The sequence below is a fragment of the Pezoporus occidentalis genome, unplaced genomic scaffold (genome assembly GCF_034315485.1).
Source record: "Pezoporus occidentalis ecotype Australia unplaced genomic scaffold, CSIRO_AGI_Poc_V1 ctg130, whole genome shotgun sequence".
Taxonomy (NCBI): domain Eukaryota; kingdom Metazoa; phylum Chordata; class Aves; order Psittaciformes; family Psittacidae; genus Pezoporus; species Pezoporus occidentalis.
The window spans coordinates 3,271,400-3,287,548 of NW_026913104.1; the positions used below are offsets into that span (position 1 = coordinate 3,271,400).

At 46.9% G+C, this 16,149-nt stretch overlaps 2 protein-coding genes and 3 non-coding genes across 5 annotated transcripts in view; all 5 read left to right on the forward strand.

Annotated features, from left to right (window-relative positions):
* The window catches only part of CLMP (CXADR like membrane protein), a 34,503-nt gene extending 29,962 nt beyond the window's left edge, over positions 1–4,541 (forward strand). Inside the window, exons 4-7 of the mRNA XM_062608812.1 lie at positions 148–312; positions 648–770; positions 2,330–2,471; positions 3,833–4,541. Of these exons, the coding sequence (XP_062464796.1) occupies positions 148–312; positions 648–770; positions 2,330–2,471; positions 3,833–4,127 (725 nt within the window). The 3' untranslated portion in view covers positions 4,128–4,541. The remainder of the gene's footprint in view (positions 1–147; positions 313–647; positions 771–2,329; positions 2,472–3,832) is intronic.
* Positions 4,542–10,354: 5,813 nt separating this feature from the next.
* HSPA8 (heat shock protein family A (Hsp70) member 8) lies at positions 10,355–15,203 on the forward strand. The gene is made up of 9 exons (XM_062608813.1): positions 10,355–10,523; positions 11,124–11,333; positions 11,784–11,989; positions 12,076–12,228; positions 12,328–12,883; positions 13,204–13,406; positions 13,728–13,926; positions 14,030–14,262; positions 14,723–15,203. The coding sequence occupies exons 2-9, from the start codon at positions 11,129–11,131 to the stop codon at positions 14,906–14,908; spliced, it is 1,941 nt and encodes a 646-aa protein (XP_062464797.1). The 5' UTR covers positions 10,355–10,523; positions 11,124–11,128; the 3' UTR covers positions 14,909–15,203.
* Positions 13,041–13,131, forward strand: LOC134158666 (small nucleolar RNA SNORD14). The gene has a single exon (XR_009962849.1). It is a non-coding gene; the product is annotated as a small nucleolar RNA SNORD14 (small nucleolar RNA).
* LOC134158667 (small nucleolar RNA SNORD14) lies at positions 13,536–13,632 on the forward strand. The gene has a single exon (XR_009962850.1). It is a non-coding gene; the product is annotated as a small nucleolar RNA SNORD14 (small nucleolar RNA).
* On the forward strand, positions 14,338–14,434 carry LOC134158665 (small nucleolar RNA SNORD14). The gene has a single exon (XR_009962848.1). It is a non-coding gene; the product is annotated as a small nucleolar RNA SNORD14 (small nucleolar RNA).
* Positions 15,204–16,149: the final 946 nt, after the last annotated feature.

The window sequence follows — 16,149 nt, forward strand, 5'->3', positions numbered from 1 at the left end:
AGCTGAAGTCCCCTAACAAACAGCAGCGATGTAATTCCTTAATGCATTCCAGAGAAGCTGCTTAAGTGACGTACTTTGCCAAAGAAAGGCTTTCCACTACGGAAACAGCGTGACGTATTTGCATGCCTTGTCTTCTGTCCCCTCTAGAAAAGCCTTCCAAGCCCAAGTGCTGGCTAGAAGGGGAGCTGTTGGAAGGCAAGGAACTGTCCTTGCAGTGCCGCTCTGCTTCTGGCACTGCACCCATCTCCTACCGATGGCAGCGCATAAATGAGGAAGACAGAGCTGAGCATCTCCCACCTACATCGAGAGTCAGTAAGTCAGATCACTTCCTCTTAGGGCTCTCGGTACACTCAAAGCCACCCAACCACCCACATGTACGTGCTCGTGTACAGTCACATGCCTGCTTTTTAAATGGGGATCCCTTGGTGGCAGTGAGAGCAATGATATGGCAGGGATCTCGCTACTGCAGCTGGACAAGGAAGTGCATGTAGGAGTTTCAGTGTTCTGCTGAAGGCTGACAAATGATCATTTGTGAGGCATCACTGATTGTTCTTAAACTGATTTGAACTGGAAGCTCAATCTGTGCTTCTGTTAAGCTTTCCTAGTCGTTTTCTTTATTAATCCCAGTGTTGTTTTTCCTGTTTCAGACATTTCTAATCCTGGGCAAGTCCTACTGAAGAATCTTACACAGATGAGCACAGGGTTATACCAATGCATTGCCACCAATGAGGCTGGACAAGAAACCTGTGTTGTTCAGGTGACAGTGCAGCGTAAGTGTTGGCACATAACTAGTATTTGCATCACTGTATGAGCAGTGCTGCTTCACATCTGTCCCATCTTGCCTGGTGAACTTGCCACACCTTTGCCCTTTCATAGTTCAACCACATGAAGCTGTTCTCATTCATTGCATTTTTAGTTTGCAGACAGTCCTCTGTATAACCTAAAGTGGTAAATACATCATTTGGGCTCACATGGTTTGGTCTGTTAGAAATTTAGGGTTTCTGAATGACTAATGAAATATGAAGGGAAAACCAGTGAGTGAGAGGTTCCAGAGCCCCTAGATTTTAAGGTACTTCTGGCTGGAGTGATTGCATGAGATTACTCTCCAGTATCCACCCTCTGTGTGAATATTCCATTGTTCCAATTCCAAACGACATATCTGTTGCACTTAGGACAGTAAAGTGTCGAAAGGCTGACATGAAGTAACGTGCAGAATAAAAAGCAACTTTGGACATAATCTGGTTTCAATCCAGATTTAATAAACTCTGTCCTGAACAACAGAGATTAAAATCACTGTTTTACCTGGTTAACCCCATCGAGGGTGTGCCCATGTCTAGGTAAGGAAAAGGGTGGAGTTTAGCACCACACTGAGGACACATCCAAACAATAGTTCAGCAGGTTTTCATGTGCAGCCCTCAGGGGAGATCAGCAAGAGCTGGAACTGCTGTAACAAAAGCCTGCTAATAGAGAAGGCTCTTGGAGATTCCATAGCTTTGGAATCTTGCTGCCCAGCCAGGCCTGAAATAATTGGAATATGGTCATGTAGCAAAGAGAAAGCCCATCTGCCTCAGGCATCTGAAGTAAAAGCATCCAGGCAGCTTTTATGCCAATTGAACTGAATTGGCTTAAAACCTTGCTTTGGTTTGCTAAACCCTCCATAGGGACAAGCCTTAAGGAAACAACTTTAAACCAACCCAGCCTAACTGCTCTTATCAAAAGAAGTTGTCATAAAGCATCAGCTAAGGGCCCATATATGCTAGGAAGCATTCCCTCCTTAACTCTGTTATGATGAATGAAAAACACCTTGCACAGTGTGGTTCTCCTTTCCTCCTTCCCCTCTACACCCTCAGTTCACTTCCCCCCCCAACTCAATAATTCATTCTTCCAGTGTATTGCAATAACTTCAGGGTGAGTTGGAGGAAAAGCAAAATCTCCATGGGGAAACATTTGCAGTTCAAACACTCTTTCTCTTGGGAACTGCTCGGTGCCTTGTTTCACATAAGAGTTGTGCTGCCTGTGGTTCTGTGCTCTCATGAGGGAATTATTCCTTGGAGAACTCTCTTTTTCTCTCCTTCCATTCTCACTCATAGCTAAAGGCAAAGCACTTGTGATCCCACCCTTCCAGAGGTGAATACCTTTACCAGTGTTAGCTCTGCTTTAGAAACAATGCCTGAAGATGAACTGGTTCAACCTCAGTGTGGAGACACACCTAAATAAATAGACTAATACGTTCTGCTCTGATTTATACCCAGCTGCGTTATGGACTAGAACCTGACCGTATGACCCTAGTGAGAGTTTACCAGCTAACACACTTGTTTCTGGACCGCAGATGCACAAAACATCGGCATGATCGCAGGAGCAGTTTGTGGTGTGGTGGTGGGTCTTTCCCTCCTCCTCCTGGCCGTCAGGCTGACGATAAGGAGGAAAGAAAAGAAGAGATATGAGGAAGAGGAAGCACCAAATGAAATCAGGTAATTTGATTTAATCCCCCATCTCCCACCCTCTCTTCTTTAGGTTTCACACATCTTTCCACTACAGTTTTAAGTAACCTGGGTGTTAAGTGCATTAAAAGGTTGGTCTAAAAAGCTTTTAAAGCCTCCCTAAAACATTAGTGACACATTTCTTGACTGTGAGAAACTTTGGGAAGAAATTCCAGAAAATTAGGTAGATGGAAATCTCTTTTTTCCCTCTTCCCAGGACACATTAGCATAAAACTCAACAAAATATTCTGTCTCACACTTGCCATTTCATCAGTCTGAAAGCATTTGCATAATCCTCTCCAGTACTTAAATTCAACCAACTGGAATGTGGTTTTGAGAGGTGGTTGGTTTGTTTGCTTGCTTTTGCCTTTTCAATGGCAATTCCTGTAGGGAATGCTATGAGCAGGGAGGTCCTCCTTGAGTCTTCTGAACAACTGTGCTTCTGGATTTAGCTCCCCTGTGTGCAGAGCTGAGAAGCCTCACCCAGAGTGGGTGTACCAAGAATGCTGATGCATGTTCTTTGAATTCATCTGGTGCATGCGTGTGAGGTCTGCTGCTCACCTCCCCTGAGCAGAGACTGGTCACCAGCCAATTGAGCCTGAACTCCTCAGGAAAGCAAGCCCCGGATAAAGACACTTCCAGGAATGACTTTTAGCTGTTCGTACCCTGGAAGAACCCCTTTGCCTTGTTCCATCCTTCTATCTGTAAAAGTGCACGCTGTCATACAACATCCATGTACCGTTAGGCATCTGTAATCACTGAGTCGCTGATTACTCAGCCAGGTGTCAGACTGCTAGCAAGGAAGTAGTGTCTGCTGGTTTCTTCCCTTCCCTTCTTCCTGTTCTCTTTGCTTTCAAATCTCTGAGCTTCAGCCTTTTATGTCCCCTTTCTGTTCACAGCTGTTACCTTCTCTGTCTCTCTGGGCCCAGTTCTTGCACTTCTCTTACTACCCACGTTTCTTTTTGTTTAACTAGAAGAACCGGTCTCATTCCCACCTCAGCCATTTGTCATTATAAGTAAGGATTACAGAGCGGACAGCTCCATCTGAACTGTTTGCACTGACACCTGGCATTCGTTCCACAGTCCTCAAAGCTGCACACAAAGAGCCAGGTGTGTGCAGCATCTATTCTAAATCCGTATGATCAATAGTTCCACAGAACAATAAGGAATTTAGTCCAAAAAGTTGCATAGCACAGAACTTGGAAACCCCTGTACCGTGCTTAAACTGCTGGACAAGCATGTCCTGGTGATGTGCAGCTTCAATAAGCAACTTATTGCAGCAGCAGTTCAGTCTGGTAGAATGTCTTCAGTGTTCTCATGGTATCTGAGCCCTGTTGTCTGTTTGATTGCAGAGAAGATGCAGAGGCACCCAAGGCCCATCTGGTCAAGCCCAGCTCCTCCTCCTCTGGTTCCAGGAGCTCACGCTCAGGCTCCTCCTCAACCAGGTCGACAGCCAACAGTGCCTCCCGCAGCCAACGGACTTTGTCGACGGAAGCTACTCCCCACCTAACTCCTCCCCAGTACAGCCGGAGGGAGGCGGAAGGGAAAGAAACTGAGCCCAAGAAAGTCGACTACACCAACCTGATGAAGATGGGAGCCACGCTGGTCATGGTGCCAGCCCAAAGCCGAGCGTTCCAGACAGTGTGACCGCCCACCAGCTGTCTGGAGACTCCTGCTGTCCAGAAACACTTCACATACCACCAGCCACATAGGAATTGTTAGGTTAGCTAGTTATCCTCCTGGTCAGCTTAACTCTAATCACTTGTGATCATTCACACCACAGGGAGCCCTCACACTCCACTCTTTCTTACATCTTCCAGCACTGAGGTTCTGATACAGAATTATTTTCTGAAGAAAGATACATTTGAGGGGAAAAGGAGCCTTCTTTTTAAGTTACCTCTGTTGGAAATACACCACCGAGCATTTAAAAACTACAACAGCGAAGCACTGTACAAAGGAAGTGAAGCCAAACCTCAGGGCTCTATAAAAGGGATCAACAGACACATAAAGATGCAAAATATTCCAGAGAGGTTTTTGTGGGAAAGTCTCTTGTGGAGAACTTTCTCACCTGAAGATTTTGGGGCACCCTCTCAACCTCAAAGCAGACTGACAGGCACTCCATGTCTTCTGTACTCAGTCTTCTACTGAAGCACTTCTGGAGTGGAAATGAAAGGATCACTCAAAACAATCAAGAAATGCAGCGTTAAGGCATGTGTCTGAACTAACTTCTGCACTACAGTGAAAGGACCCTTTATGTCAAAGCAACAGAGGTGCTATAATTGCCAAATAAACGTACAATGCACCCAGAGAGATACGGTCAAGAGCCTGACTCTGCTTGTATGGTCAGCACTGCAAAGCCACAGTTAACTCCACTGCCACTGGAGTGGTACCTGTGACAAATGAGCCTTAGCGTGATGAGAATCAGGCACTGAATCCAGAATGAAGGTGGTACCTCCAAGTGAGGGCCACTAATCTACCGAAAAGCCTGGATGAAGCATTTGGAAGCTATCTTTGCTATTGCCAGGCTGTGAATTCACCAGTTCGGGGTCGAGCCACGCTGTAGAAGCCTTACAGAGAGCTCTTCCCCGGACTGAACAAACAACATACTTGAGCTGACCTTCAGGCATCCAGGTAAGACTGAAGGATGGAGTGACAGAGCACATCGTGAGGAAAACACACCAGGGACAAGTAAACGAGCACAATGCTGCTTCCATTAGAACATATTCATGTGCATTGTCCCATTTACACACCAAACGCCATTTACATACCAAGGAATACAAAGTCTTACAAGTCCAGTTGAAGGCCAATAGGTAATGATGGGAGATAGGCACAGGCTTCCCCTGGAGGCAGATGCATACTTTTGTCATATATATTTTCCTCTGAAGGACTTGGCTCTGGCCACTGCTACACACCAGCCACTGAGCTTGTAGGTTCTAGATTCTTGTATTCCCGGACTGATGATTTGCTATTAAGAAAAGGTTTGGGGTCGTTTAATCTTCATTTAAGGGGGGGGGGGGGGAGGAGGTTTTCTCTAGTATGTGGAATGAGTCTCCCAGAGATGGCTCAGCACAGAAGAACCACACGTGTAATTCTTTCACTCCAGGAAGTATAATTAACCTCCTTTCCAGACAGAGAGCCAGAATTCTATCTTTGCTTGAGCTCTTAGACAATGTGATCAAAGCCAGGCCCTGCTTTGGCTATTTCTGTATGGGAAACAGTTTTCAAACCTGCTCTATACTATCTGAGAACTTCTTTTCCTGAGAGCAGCCACTCATTTCCATCACATGTACAAGAATTCCACTTGTTCTTCTACCCCAGAATCAAACAGGACCAATCTCTGCAGTTGCTCTCTTCCTGGACCTTGAAGGTTTTAAGAACCCCAAGTGCTTATAAGGTACTCCAAAGCTGGGAAAATCCCAAAGACAATGAGCAGGACTGCTGAAGTAGTTTGTGGCTTCTTGTACGGTTGCTTTATTGTGCTTAATGTTACCTGAGTTGCATCTGAGGATACTTATTCTATTCTATGCATATAAAACCAGGAGTGCTTTCCTCAGTAACATGCCAGAGCAACCAGAAGCTTATTAGCACAAAATAAGGGTAACACTTGAGCTGGTTACAGTTTGAATACCAAAATGCTGTAGGTTAGCTTTGAGTCACTTGCAATTAGTGACTGCAGCCTGAAGGCCACTTGCTGCCGGCTAGGATTCGCCCAGCCTGCTCCTGGCAGTCTCTTTCCTATGGGAACAGGCTGCAGGACAGATCAGCAGTGGCAGCCCTCTCCTGGTCACCATCTCTCCTGGAGCAGGGAAGTCACTCTTTGTTACATGAGCTATCTGTCTGATTGCATGAGATGGAATGTGTATGGACCACAGTGAAAAGGTAGTTGGAAGCAATCCCTGGTGTGTGGGATCATTCACAGCTGTTCCTAGCCCTGCTGGGAAGCGGGCAATACATGTACCCACTATCCAGGCACGGACAGACTGCCCTGTATACAAACCATGTTGGGAAAAGTACCGTGGCCTTCTCCTGCTACGGAACAAAGGTGTGTGGCCCTGGTTAGAAAACACGGTTAGAAAATCACTGCGGTGCTTTCGAGACCACGCATCATTGATCTCACAGGTGAATACAGTCAATTCTGCACTTCAGGAGCTAGCATGAAGCCCAAGAGGAAATGTTCATCACTCAATGGGAATACAAGAACAAGAGCATATCAAAGGGACACTTTCTGAGCTCCGGATGATAGGATCAGGAGCTGCACAAGGGAAGCAAATGAACTGTAAGCCAAACTCCATTTTGTAAAATAGTGTACTTAAAGCATTTATTGCCATATACCAGTTATTACTAGTGTGATTAAATGCATACGATGCTATGTAGCTTTCTTTTGTTTCTCAGCAGCTAGACTAAGCTTACATCTCTTCTACCTGCTACGATTGGTGTACTTGTACTGTGTCCGAACAACTCGGAGGAAAGCAAATATTTATTATTGATTCCTTTGAATCAATTATTTCTTTTATTTTCTTTTTGTTCAGTTGGTTGTTTTATAAATAAATGTGCTGCAGCTTAAGTGCTACAGCTCAACTAAACCTGTACTAATGCTCCATCTTCTGTGGTGTGTGGTACATGCTGTCAAGCTGGACCCAAGGATGAAAAGAATGGGGTCAAAAATACAGTTTCTAAGGGTAAAGTGTGGGAAGCTGGTCTCTTCCTGGGTATTTTTTCATTCTAAATTATATGACATGGTAAGAAATATGTAAAACCTTGGGTGTATTGAAATAAATGGTGTTTTGAGTTCTACTTCACACGAGGTATTTTGGCTGAGGACGAGGATGCTCCAAGCTAATAGGACAAACAGTGCCAGCTCAGACACAGCACACATACAAGTGGTGATACTGCCCTCCCATTCCCACACACTGCAGCCTTACTCTGAACCACAATGGAGCCCTGAACAGCTCAGAGCTGTGTTCAGGCAGTTCAGACCTTCTCCAAGCATTTTGAAGATAACCATTTTGAACAAGCCAACAGGAATCTCCGGTCAGGGAGGTGCAGGGGAACTAAATGTGACTGTGGTTGGTTTCTCTCACCGTGGTTCAGCCTCCTTTCCCCCGGGGGTGTTTTACACAGAGGTCTCCCAACATCAGCAATCCTCTTTATGGAAACCTGGGAGGAAGAATGACAACATAATTACACAGCAGGTAGAACAAACCGCAGTGGTCTCATAGGTGTGTCCTCCTCTCTATCCCTGATTCATGAGGAAACACTCTTACTCGCTCTTGATGGCACCCAAAACCCTGTTGAGGCAATGAACGTTTTGAGAGGAGTTGTGCAATTGCATGCTGCTGTACAGCATCGGCAATCTTGGGTTATTTTAAACTTGGATCAGTCTGTACTGAGACACTAGAGGGGGAGAACATGGTGGGAAAGGGAAGGGATCTCCTTGGATATGTGTGATTTTCAAACTCCGACCGGGAAGTGCAGATTCAAGTGTGGTATAAATAACAAATGAATAGGAAGCATGTCTTGGGTAATCTCCACTCTTCCCTATTCTGCTTTAAACCCTTAAAGGAGAAGCAGTGCTTCATCTCTGATAGATTAAACCAGCTTCAAAACACAATCATCATAGGATCACTATGGAAAAGCCTCCCCATAGAATACTTGACACTGTCCAGCACTTTCATTCTTCTGATGAAATGAACTACTTTTCTCTCAGTTAACAGCCTTTAGTTTCTAATGTAATGAGTCACTTGCCAAAGTGCCCTCCTCCCTGCACTGACTCACTGTTGTTTCAGGCTGCCTTCACTTGCTATCAGTCTGCCGGGTGAAGGATGGCTGCACATGTAAATTCACTATTTCATTTCAAGATGCAGGTAGTGCTGTTTTTAGATCCTGCTGAGACCCTGCCCATGACTTCAAATAACAGAACCAAAAAGCAATCCCTTGCTAACAGTGTGGCTCCCGTGGGACCTGGTGTGTGATGTATTGATGTATTAAGTGCAAGTTAGCACTGCATCCCTGAAGCATCTCCCATGCAGCATGGGAGCCTTTACTCTGGATGGGGTGGAGTGTGCTCTGCACGCTGTACCTGGTCAGATATGGGTTCAGGGCTCCTATTGACTGCCCTTATCTATCAAGGCAAAAGAGAGCGACAGTTAGTGTTCTATGTTATGGAGCTTTTCCTTCTCCTGCTGTCTTTAACCTTGTCCCCCCAAGTTCCAACTCCAAATGATACTTTCTGTTGCCATCCAAAGGTCCTGATTCAGGTTCCTGTGCATGGCAGAGCAAGAAGAGGAGTGACTCCCCATGGGTCAGAGCACCAACAGGAGCCTGGTGGCACTTCCCAGTGAGAATCTGCACATTAGTGGTCTGGTAACAGGCTTCCAGCTTGGGTAACTGCGTCATGTTCACTATTAGAGGTCACTCAGTGTTGTTATGAAGGAGATATTGATGCCTAGCTGTATCTGAGTGAAGGCTTGCACACAGCAAGGTATCACAGAGCACGGACAGTCACTTGTTTGGGATAAGCTGAAAGGAGAGATTCGTTGGTGTGGTGTCCCCCTTGCCTCTAATATTAGACTTGAAGCAGTCGTTAGTGTGTGTACCCCCAGTATTGGACTTGAAGCGGTTACCACGAGTGCTTTTGTCTAAGGCCAGCCCTGAGTGCATCGGAATTGCTTTTCTATGCAGTTCTTACCCCTGGTTATAGAAGTTCCTTTGCCCTTTTTCCCACTGCCTACTCTCCCATAGGCTGCCCAGGGCATGGTTTTATATAGCCCTCCTCCCAGCGACTCCCTTTGACTTTTCCACCCAGCGTTTTACACTGTGTAAACACTTAATGCAAGCAACAGCACTCCTCTTGGAGCCTGACCTTATGGGATTTATGACCTCTGATCAGCTTTCAGCCTAAGGTGCTGAGACCAGCGCAATGTCTGCAGTGTCCACCTGCTCACTTGATCCCCCCAGGACAAGGGAGAGTTTTCCACCGTGCAGAGCCTCCGTTTCCATTCTGATGGAGTCACACATGGTGAGAGAGCATGCACTGACCATGTGTCACCTTGTCCCTTAGCTTGGTTCAGTGCCTTAGCGCCGATTATGGATAAGGAGACTTTAGGATGGATTAAAAAGTAGGGCTTGGAGGATGGATTCTGCTTTGTGGGGAAACTGATGCTGCCCTAAACCCACAAACATGGTTTTCTGTGCCTATTAGAGAACAAGGCTGGGGGAGAAACGACAGAATGGTGCCTTTTGCCTTTTTAAAGAGAACAAGGAAGATCCATGCTGCCGCTATGGATTATTCAGGGATTACTGAAGCAGCGGCTGGAGGAAGCCTACGGGAAGCGACAGGCAATCAATTGCTAGCATGGGAATGAGAAACGCCGTCACCCCTCTGGGGGCAGAGGGCGATCCCCAGTGCTGTGCCCCCGGATAAACCCTTTGCATCTCCAGCTTTGCTCCGGCTCTTTTCCGCCTGGATTCGAGCTGCCTGTCCCTAATTGCGCTCAACGTTGCGCGGCGCTGCACCGGAACAACGCTGCCCACAGCAGCTCGGAGCGTCCGGGGGCACTGAGCCCACCCGCTCGGTGCAATAGGAAGAGGGATGGGGATGGGGATGAGTATAAGGATGGGAATGGGGATACCGCCACCATTTTTTGCCGCCCCGCTCCGCCTTCCCGCCCCCTCTATGCAAATGACCCCACCAGCCCCGCGACCCGATTGGCCAAACCCACCCCAAAGGCACCTCCCCCCTCTCGCGCCAAATATGCAAACGAACCCCCGGCCGCCTACGCTCGCCGGTGTCGTCACCCCCTGGAAGGCTACCATTGGCTCCCGCGCTCGCGAAGCTCCGCCCCCCGCCCATTGTTCCATTGGCGGTAAGGGCAGCGGAGTACGCGAGCGGATTGGCTGGAGCTCAGCGAGGGGGCAGGCCCTTCTGGAAGGTTCTCAGCTAGTATTAAAGGCTGCGGGGCGGGCACGGAACGGTCTCATTGAGCTGCAGCGGTAACGGGGTTGTATCTCTCCGTGGTGCCTGGGCCTGTGTGTGCCGCGCAGGTAACGGGGCCTGGAGGTGTGGGGAGGGCGGGTGGACCTGCGTAAGGCGTTCGTACAGCGGGGATGGGGCTGGGTTGGGGGTGAACGCGTTTAAAGCGTTGCTGTGGTCGGGTTTGTCCTTTGCCGTACGGCGCGGCAGTGGTTTTGCAAAGCTTTCTGCGTTATTGGCCCTTTTTTTGCCTTAAATACCGCCCTAGTAGTGGCTTTTTTTCGATTCTCGGTTCCATGATTTCCTAAAGCGGGGTGGGGGGTTTAGGGAGACAGAGGTGACTCGGCGTCCATGTTCCCTCCCGCGGGGCACGCCCGGGGCTGTGCGGTCGGAAGGAGGGGAGAGGTCGCAGCGGTGCTGGGGCTATGCCAGCGCACACGGACCGGCGCGGACGCCATGTAAGATGTCCGCGGGAGGCCGCGTGATCGCGCGGTGCATGATGGGAGTCGTAGTCCTGCGTGATGCGGTTGATCACGTGGTCGCGCTCGGACAGTATGGCGGCCGGACGCCAAGCGGTGGAGCTATTAAATGCATTTACGTATGGGATAACAGCACTAAACCACTTCAGTTTGACTTACTCTAAGCTTTAATTCCCTCTCGCTTTATTTCAGACAAAATGTCGAAGGGGCCAGCTGTCGGAATCGATCTTGGCACCACCTACTCCTGTGTTGGTGTATTCCAACATGGGAAGGTGGAAATCATTGCCAACGATCAGGGTAACCGGACCACGCCAAGTTACGTGGCCTTCACAGACACAGAGAGGTTAATCGGCGATGCTGCAAAGAACCAAGTTGCAATGAACCCAACCAATACAGTGTTCGGTAAGGCTATAGGATTTCTATACTTTACATACAGAAGCTTAATAGGGTGATGGTAGATGATCCTTGGTTACAGGAAATACTGAGAGCACAGTTAAGAGTGTTCCTATAGGCAATTAAAATGTCTTTTAATCTGAATAATACAACTGCATTACTAATAGCATTTACTGAAAACATAACTAAAAGTATGTGCCTTCCAGTTAATCTTCTGTTGGTACTGCAGGTTGTTCTTGGCATTCAGTGTTAGGTGGCCTTGACTGTCTCAGTCTGATTCTTAGACTGCACTGTGGTTTATGGTGCAGCACTTGTAGCATTTCTGTGGTGGGTGTGTGATGATGCTGACAAGCTTGTACATACCCAGGAGGGGAAACATGGCAGCTGGGTCTTGACAGGACAGTAACAATTACTGTTCTGGATGAACGTTTTTAATATGGTCAACTGTCCTTTTTCCAGATGCAAAACGGTTGATTGGACGTCGATTTGATGATTCTGTTGTCCAGTCTGATATGAAGCACTGGCCCTTCACTGTGGTGAATGATGCTGGCAGACCAAAAGTGCAGGTGGAATACAAAGGCGAGACAAAGAGCTTCTACCCAGAAGAAATTTCTTCCATGGTTTTAACCAAAATGAAGGAAATTGCAGAAGCCTACCTTGGGAAGGTGAGTTCAGGACATCACTGAAAGGTAATAATTGTGCACGTCTGAGTGGTAAAGCTACATAACTTCTTTGCTTGCTTCTTTTATAGACTGTCACCAATGCTGTAGTGACTGTCCCAGCCTATTTCAACGACTCTCAGCGTCAGGCTACAAAAGATGCTGGAACCATTGCAGGGCTCAATGTCCTGCGAATTATCAATGAGCCAACAGCTGCTGCAATAGCCTATGGTCTGGACAAGAAGGTATCGTAGTAGTGCAATGACTGTTTATGATGTACTAGCAAACTTGCTAAGCTAGTGGTAGAAAATGGAATTGCATTGTGAAAATTGATCTCTTTCCAGGTTGGTGCTGAAAGGAATGTTCTCATCTTCGACCTTGGAGGTGGCACCTTTGATGTGTCCATTCTGACTATTGAAGATGGTATCTTCGAGGTGAAATCCACTGCAGGTGACACCCACTTGGGTGGAGAAGACTTTGACAACCGCATGGTGAACCACTTCATTGCCGAGTTCAAGCGCAAGCACAAGAAGGACATCAGTGAGAACAAGCGCGCAGTTCGTCGCCTCCGCACCGCGTGCGAGCGTGCCAAGCGTACTCTGTCCTCTAGCACGCAGGCCAGTATTGAAATAGACTCTCTCTATGAGGGCATTGACTTCTACACATCCATCACCAGAGCTCGCTTTGAAGAGCTGAACGCTGACCTGTTCCGTGGCACCCTGGATCCAGTGGAGAAGGCTCTGCGGGATGCCAAGCTCGACAAGTCCCAGATCCATGACATCGTGCTGGTTGGTGGCTCTACTCGTATCCCAAAGATTCAGAAACTGCTGCAGGATTTCTTCAATGGCAAAGAGCTGAACAAGAGCATCAACCCTGATGAAGCTGTGGCTTACGGTGCAGGTAATGACAAATGATCATGATCTGTGTGCTGAAACTGCTGGATGGTGGTGTTAAGCTTGGTACTACCTGAACTAAAGTCTCTCAGCAGTACCAGAATAGGCCATAGGTCTTCCTGAATTAGGAAAGCTTTTCAAAGCAGTAAGAAGCTTACATTGACTTGCAATGATGAATCAGGTTCCAAAGCCATTCGTAGTTTCCACCAGAAGTCTACTAATGATGGCCAAAACCTTCCTTGGATGTCTGAGCGAGCCATTGGCTTAACTGGGGTGGGCAGTGTATGTGTTGCGGGTCTCTTAATGGCTTGTTTTCTCTCCCCCCAGCTGTTCAGGCTGCTATTCTGTCTGGAGACAAGTCTGAGAATGTCCAGGATCTGCTGCTGTTGGATGTGACTCCCCTGTCTCTTGGTATTGAGACGGCTGGAGGTGTCATGACAGTCCTGATCAAACGGAACACCACCATCCCCACCAAGCAGACTCAGACATTCACCACTTATTCAGACAACCAGCCTGGTGTGCTGATCCAGGTAGGCAAGCAACACTGGGGCGAACTGGTAACATGCTCACATAATTATAAGCCTTTGTCAATGCCTCAAGAAGGTAAATTTTGGGCTGGAGGTGTTGTGTTGCAGTTTGTTTGCCAGTAAATAACCTGGTTGCTGTGATGAAAGTGATTCCAAAGCCATTCGTAGTTTCCACCAGAAGTCGAAAGACTTGTGTTGGTCCAAGTACCTTCCTTGGATGTCTGAGCGACCATGTCACTTCAGGATAAAATTGTCATGAGAACACAGTATCATGATGATGTGTGGTTAAAACTTGCAACTTAATTTGCTGGTTTTTCTTGGTAGGTATACGAAGGAGAACGTGCCATGACTAAGGACAACAACTTGCTGGGCAAGTTTGAGCTGACTGGTATTCCCCCTGCTCCCAGAGGTGTACCTCAGATTGAAGTAACCTTTGATATTGATGCCAATGGCATCCTGAACGTGTCTGCTGTGGATAAGAGCACTGGCAAGGAGAACAAGATCACGATCACAAATGACAAGGGTAAGGATCCATCTGTTTCTGAGGGTGGGAAGCTGCTGTAATCAATCTCTTACTCGCAGTGGTTGACTGTAAAACTGATCTCCAATGTCTCTGTGTTGTGCAGGCCGGCTGAGCAAGGAAGACATCGAGCGCATGGTTCAGGAAGCAGAGAAATACAAAGCAGAAGATGAGAAACAGCGTGACAAAGTGTCTTCTAAGAACTCCCTGGAGTCTTACGCATTCAATATGAAAGCTACTGTTGAAGATGAGAAGCTCCAGGGCAAGATCTCTGATGAGGACAAGCAGAAAATCCTGGACAAATGCAATGAAATCATCAACTGGCTGGACAAGAACCAGGTATGTTGTATTCCATGTTTGGTCAGTGTTTCCACTGGGCTACCAAGAAAACTTGGGAAGCTGGAGGAGAACTGGTTGCTGTGATGAAAGTGTTTCCAAAGCCATTCGTAGTTTCCACCAGAAGTCGAAAGACTTGTGTTGGTCCAAGTACCTTCCTTGGATGTCTGAGCGACCGCAGCTTGCAAACATGCAGCTTTCAATTCCTCCTCATTCACACAGGCACAGCTGTAGCTTTAAAGTCTATACTCATCTCACTTTAAATGAGGTCCTGCTGCAAGGGCAGCGTAAGCTCCAGGAGTGATCTGAGGGAGTTGTAAATCACTAGACAGAGCAAGAAATGTTCTTGTTGGCTAGGTTAGTGGGTCTCTTCAAATGTGTAAGCCAGGTAGTGATGTTAACTTTCAGACTGGATCCAAATAATGTGAGCAACAGATACTGAGCTTTTGTCCTTCTTCTGTAGACCGCTGAGAAGGAGGAGTTTGAACACCAGCAGAAAGAGCTGGAGAAGGTCTGCAACCCCATCATCACCAAGCTGTACCAGAGTGCAGGAGGAATGCCTGGTGGGATGCCTGGTGGATTCCCTGGTGGTGGAGCTCCTCCATCTGGCGGAGCTTCTTCTGGACCAACCATTGAGGAGGTAGACTAAAGATGCTGGGAGCTGCATTCCACTAGCAGTTAGTATTGGAGGAATCCCCAGGTTGGGGGTTAGCTTGAAGGACCCAAACCTGTAGTCACATCTGGGTTTATTTTGCCAGACTAAAACTCCATAACTGAGCTGCTGTAAAAAATAAAAACTTAAAAGATGTTAAAATTTTCTGGGCATTTTAAATACTTGAACCATGTGCACAGGAGCGGAGATGAAGATCATTGCACTTTACTGTAAACAAGTGGAAATGCAATTCATGTCCTAAAGAATAAAAACTATTTAATGGGCATCACAATGTTTCTCTCCTCACTTTTTGTACATCCTGACCAGTGTGAAAAGAATAAATGCACTTAATGGTAAATAAAGAACGTTGGAGCTGCAGCAGCTTTTCAACCCCTTCCCTCTATCTCAAGGTAGGTAATTGTAACTGCCAGTGCAGAGCTGATTTTGCTAGATAGCTCCTCCTGTAATGAAAGGTGCTTAGTAGTTTGCAACACGTTTATTCTTTGAAGTACACAGCCACCAACTGCACAGAAACACCTTTCCTGTAACAAAGGACATCACCCAAACAAGCCTGCATTAAATGCATTGGTAACTGCCACCTTTCCAGAGACCTTGCAGAGCTAATTACTCAATCTGTAATACCCACACTCTCCCTAACGTTAGGTGCAGGACTACAGACTGGTTAATAGGCTTTTGGGCCTGGAATCATTCATCAGCTCGAGGTTTCTCCCCTGAGGGGGGCCAAGTGCAGAGGTGGCTCTTCATTTAATGAAGTCTGCTGGCATGTGGTTTTGGGTAGCCTCGAGGGGTAATAAGCAGCTATTCTGTTGCTTATTAGTTACAGTATAATTAGTACATGTATTGTGCTCTATATAATACCAGCACACAGTGGAGTGGCAATTTCCATAGTCCTGAGTCTAGACCATGATACCCAACACAATACATTGCATATTCTGTGTTCCTAGTACATTCTAGATTCAAAACAATCAGCAATTCAGTGCCTGTATTTCAGGTTGAAGTAGTCTGAGCAAATTCAGCACTAATGAATTTAGGGACTTACCATTGTTTTCATTAACAGTGCTTAACCAAAGGGAAGAAATGATTCTCTGGTAGCTTAGTGCTCATCTTACTGTGTCAAAAGTGCATTTTCCCTGGTTGGATGGCTTTAGAGGGCTGCTGAAATGCAGACAGGAGCAGTTGAGAGTATTAAAATACTTTGCATATCATTACAGCAAGGA

What these genes read in the sequence shown, in the direction of transcription:
- HSPA8 (XM_062608813.1), top strand. Translation starts at nt 11,129, where the DNA reads ATGTCGAAGGGGCCAGCTGTCGGAATCGATCTTGGCACCACCTACTCC. An exon ending in AGCCTGGTGTGCTGATCCAG is followed by an intron (nt 13,407 to 13,727) that starts GTAGGCAAGCAA and finishes TTTTCTTGGTAG; the next exon opens with GTATACGAAGGAGAACGTGC. An exon ending in CACGATCACAAATGACAAGG is followed by an intron (nt 13,927 to 14,029) that starts GTAAGGATCCAT and finishes TGTGTTGTGCAG; the next exon opens with GCCGGCTGAGCAAGGAAGAC.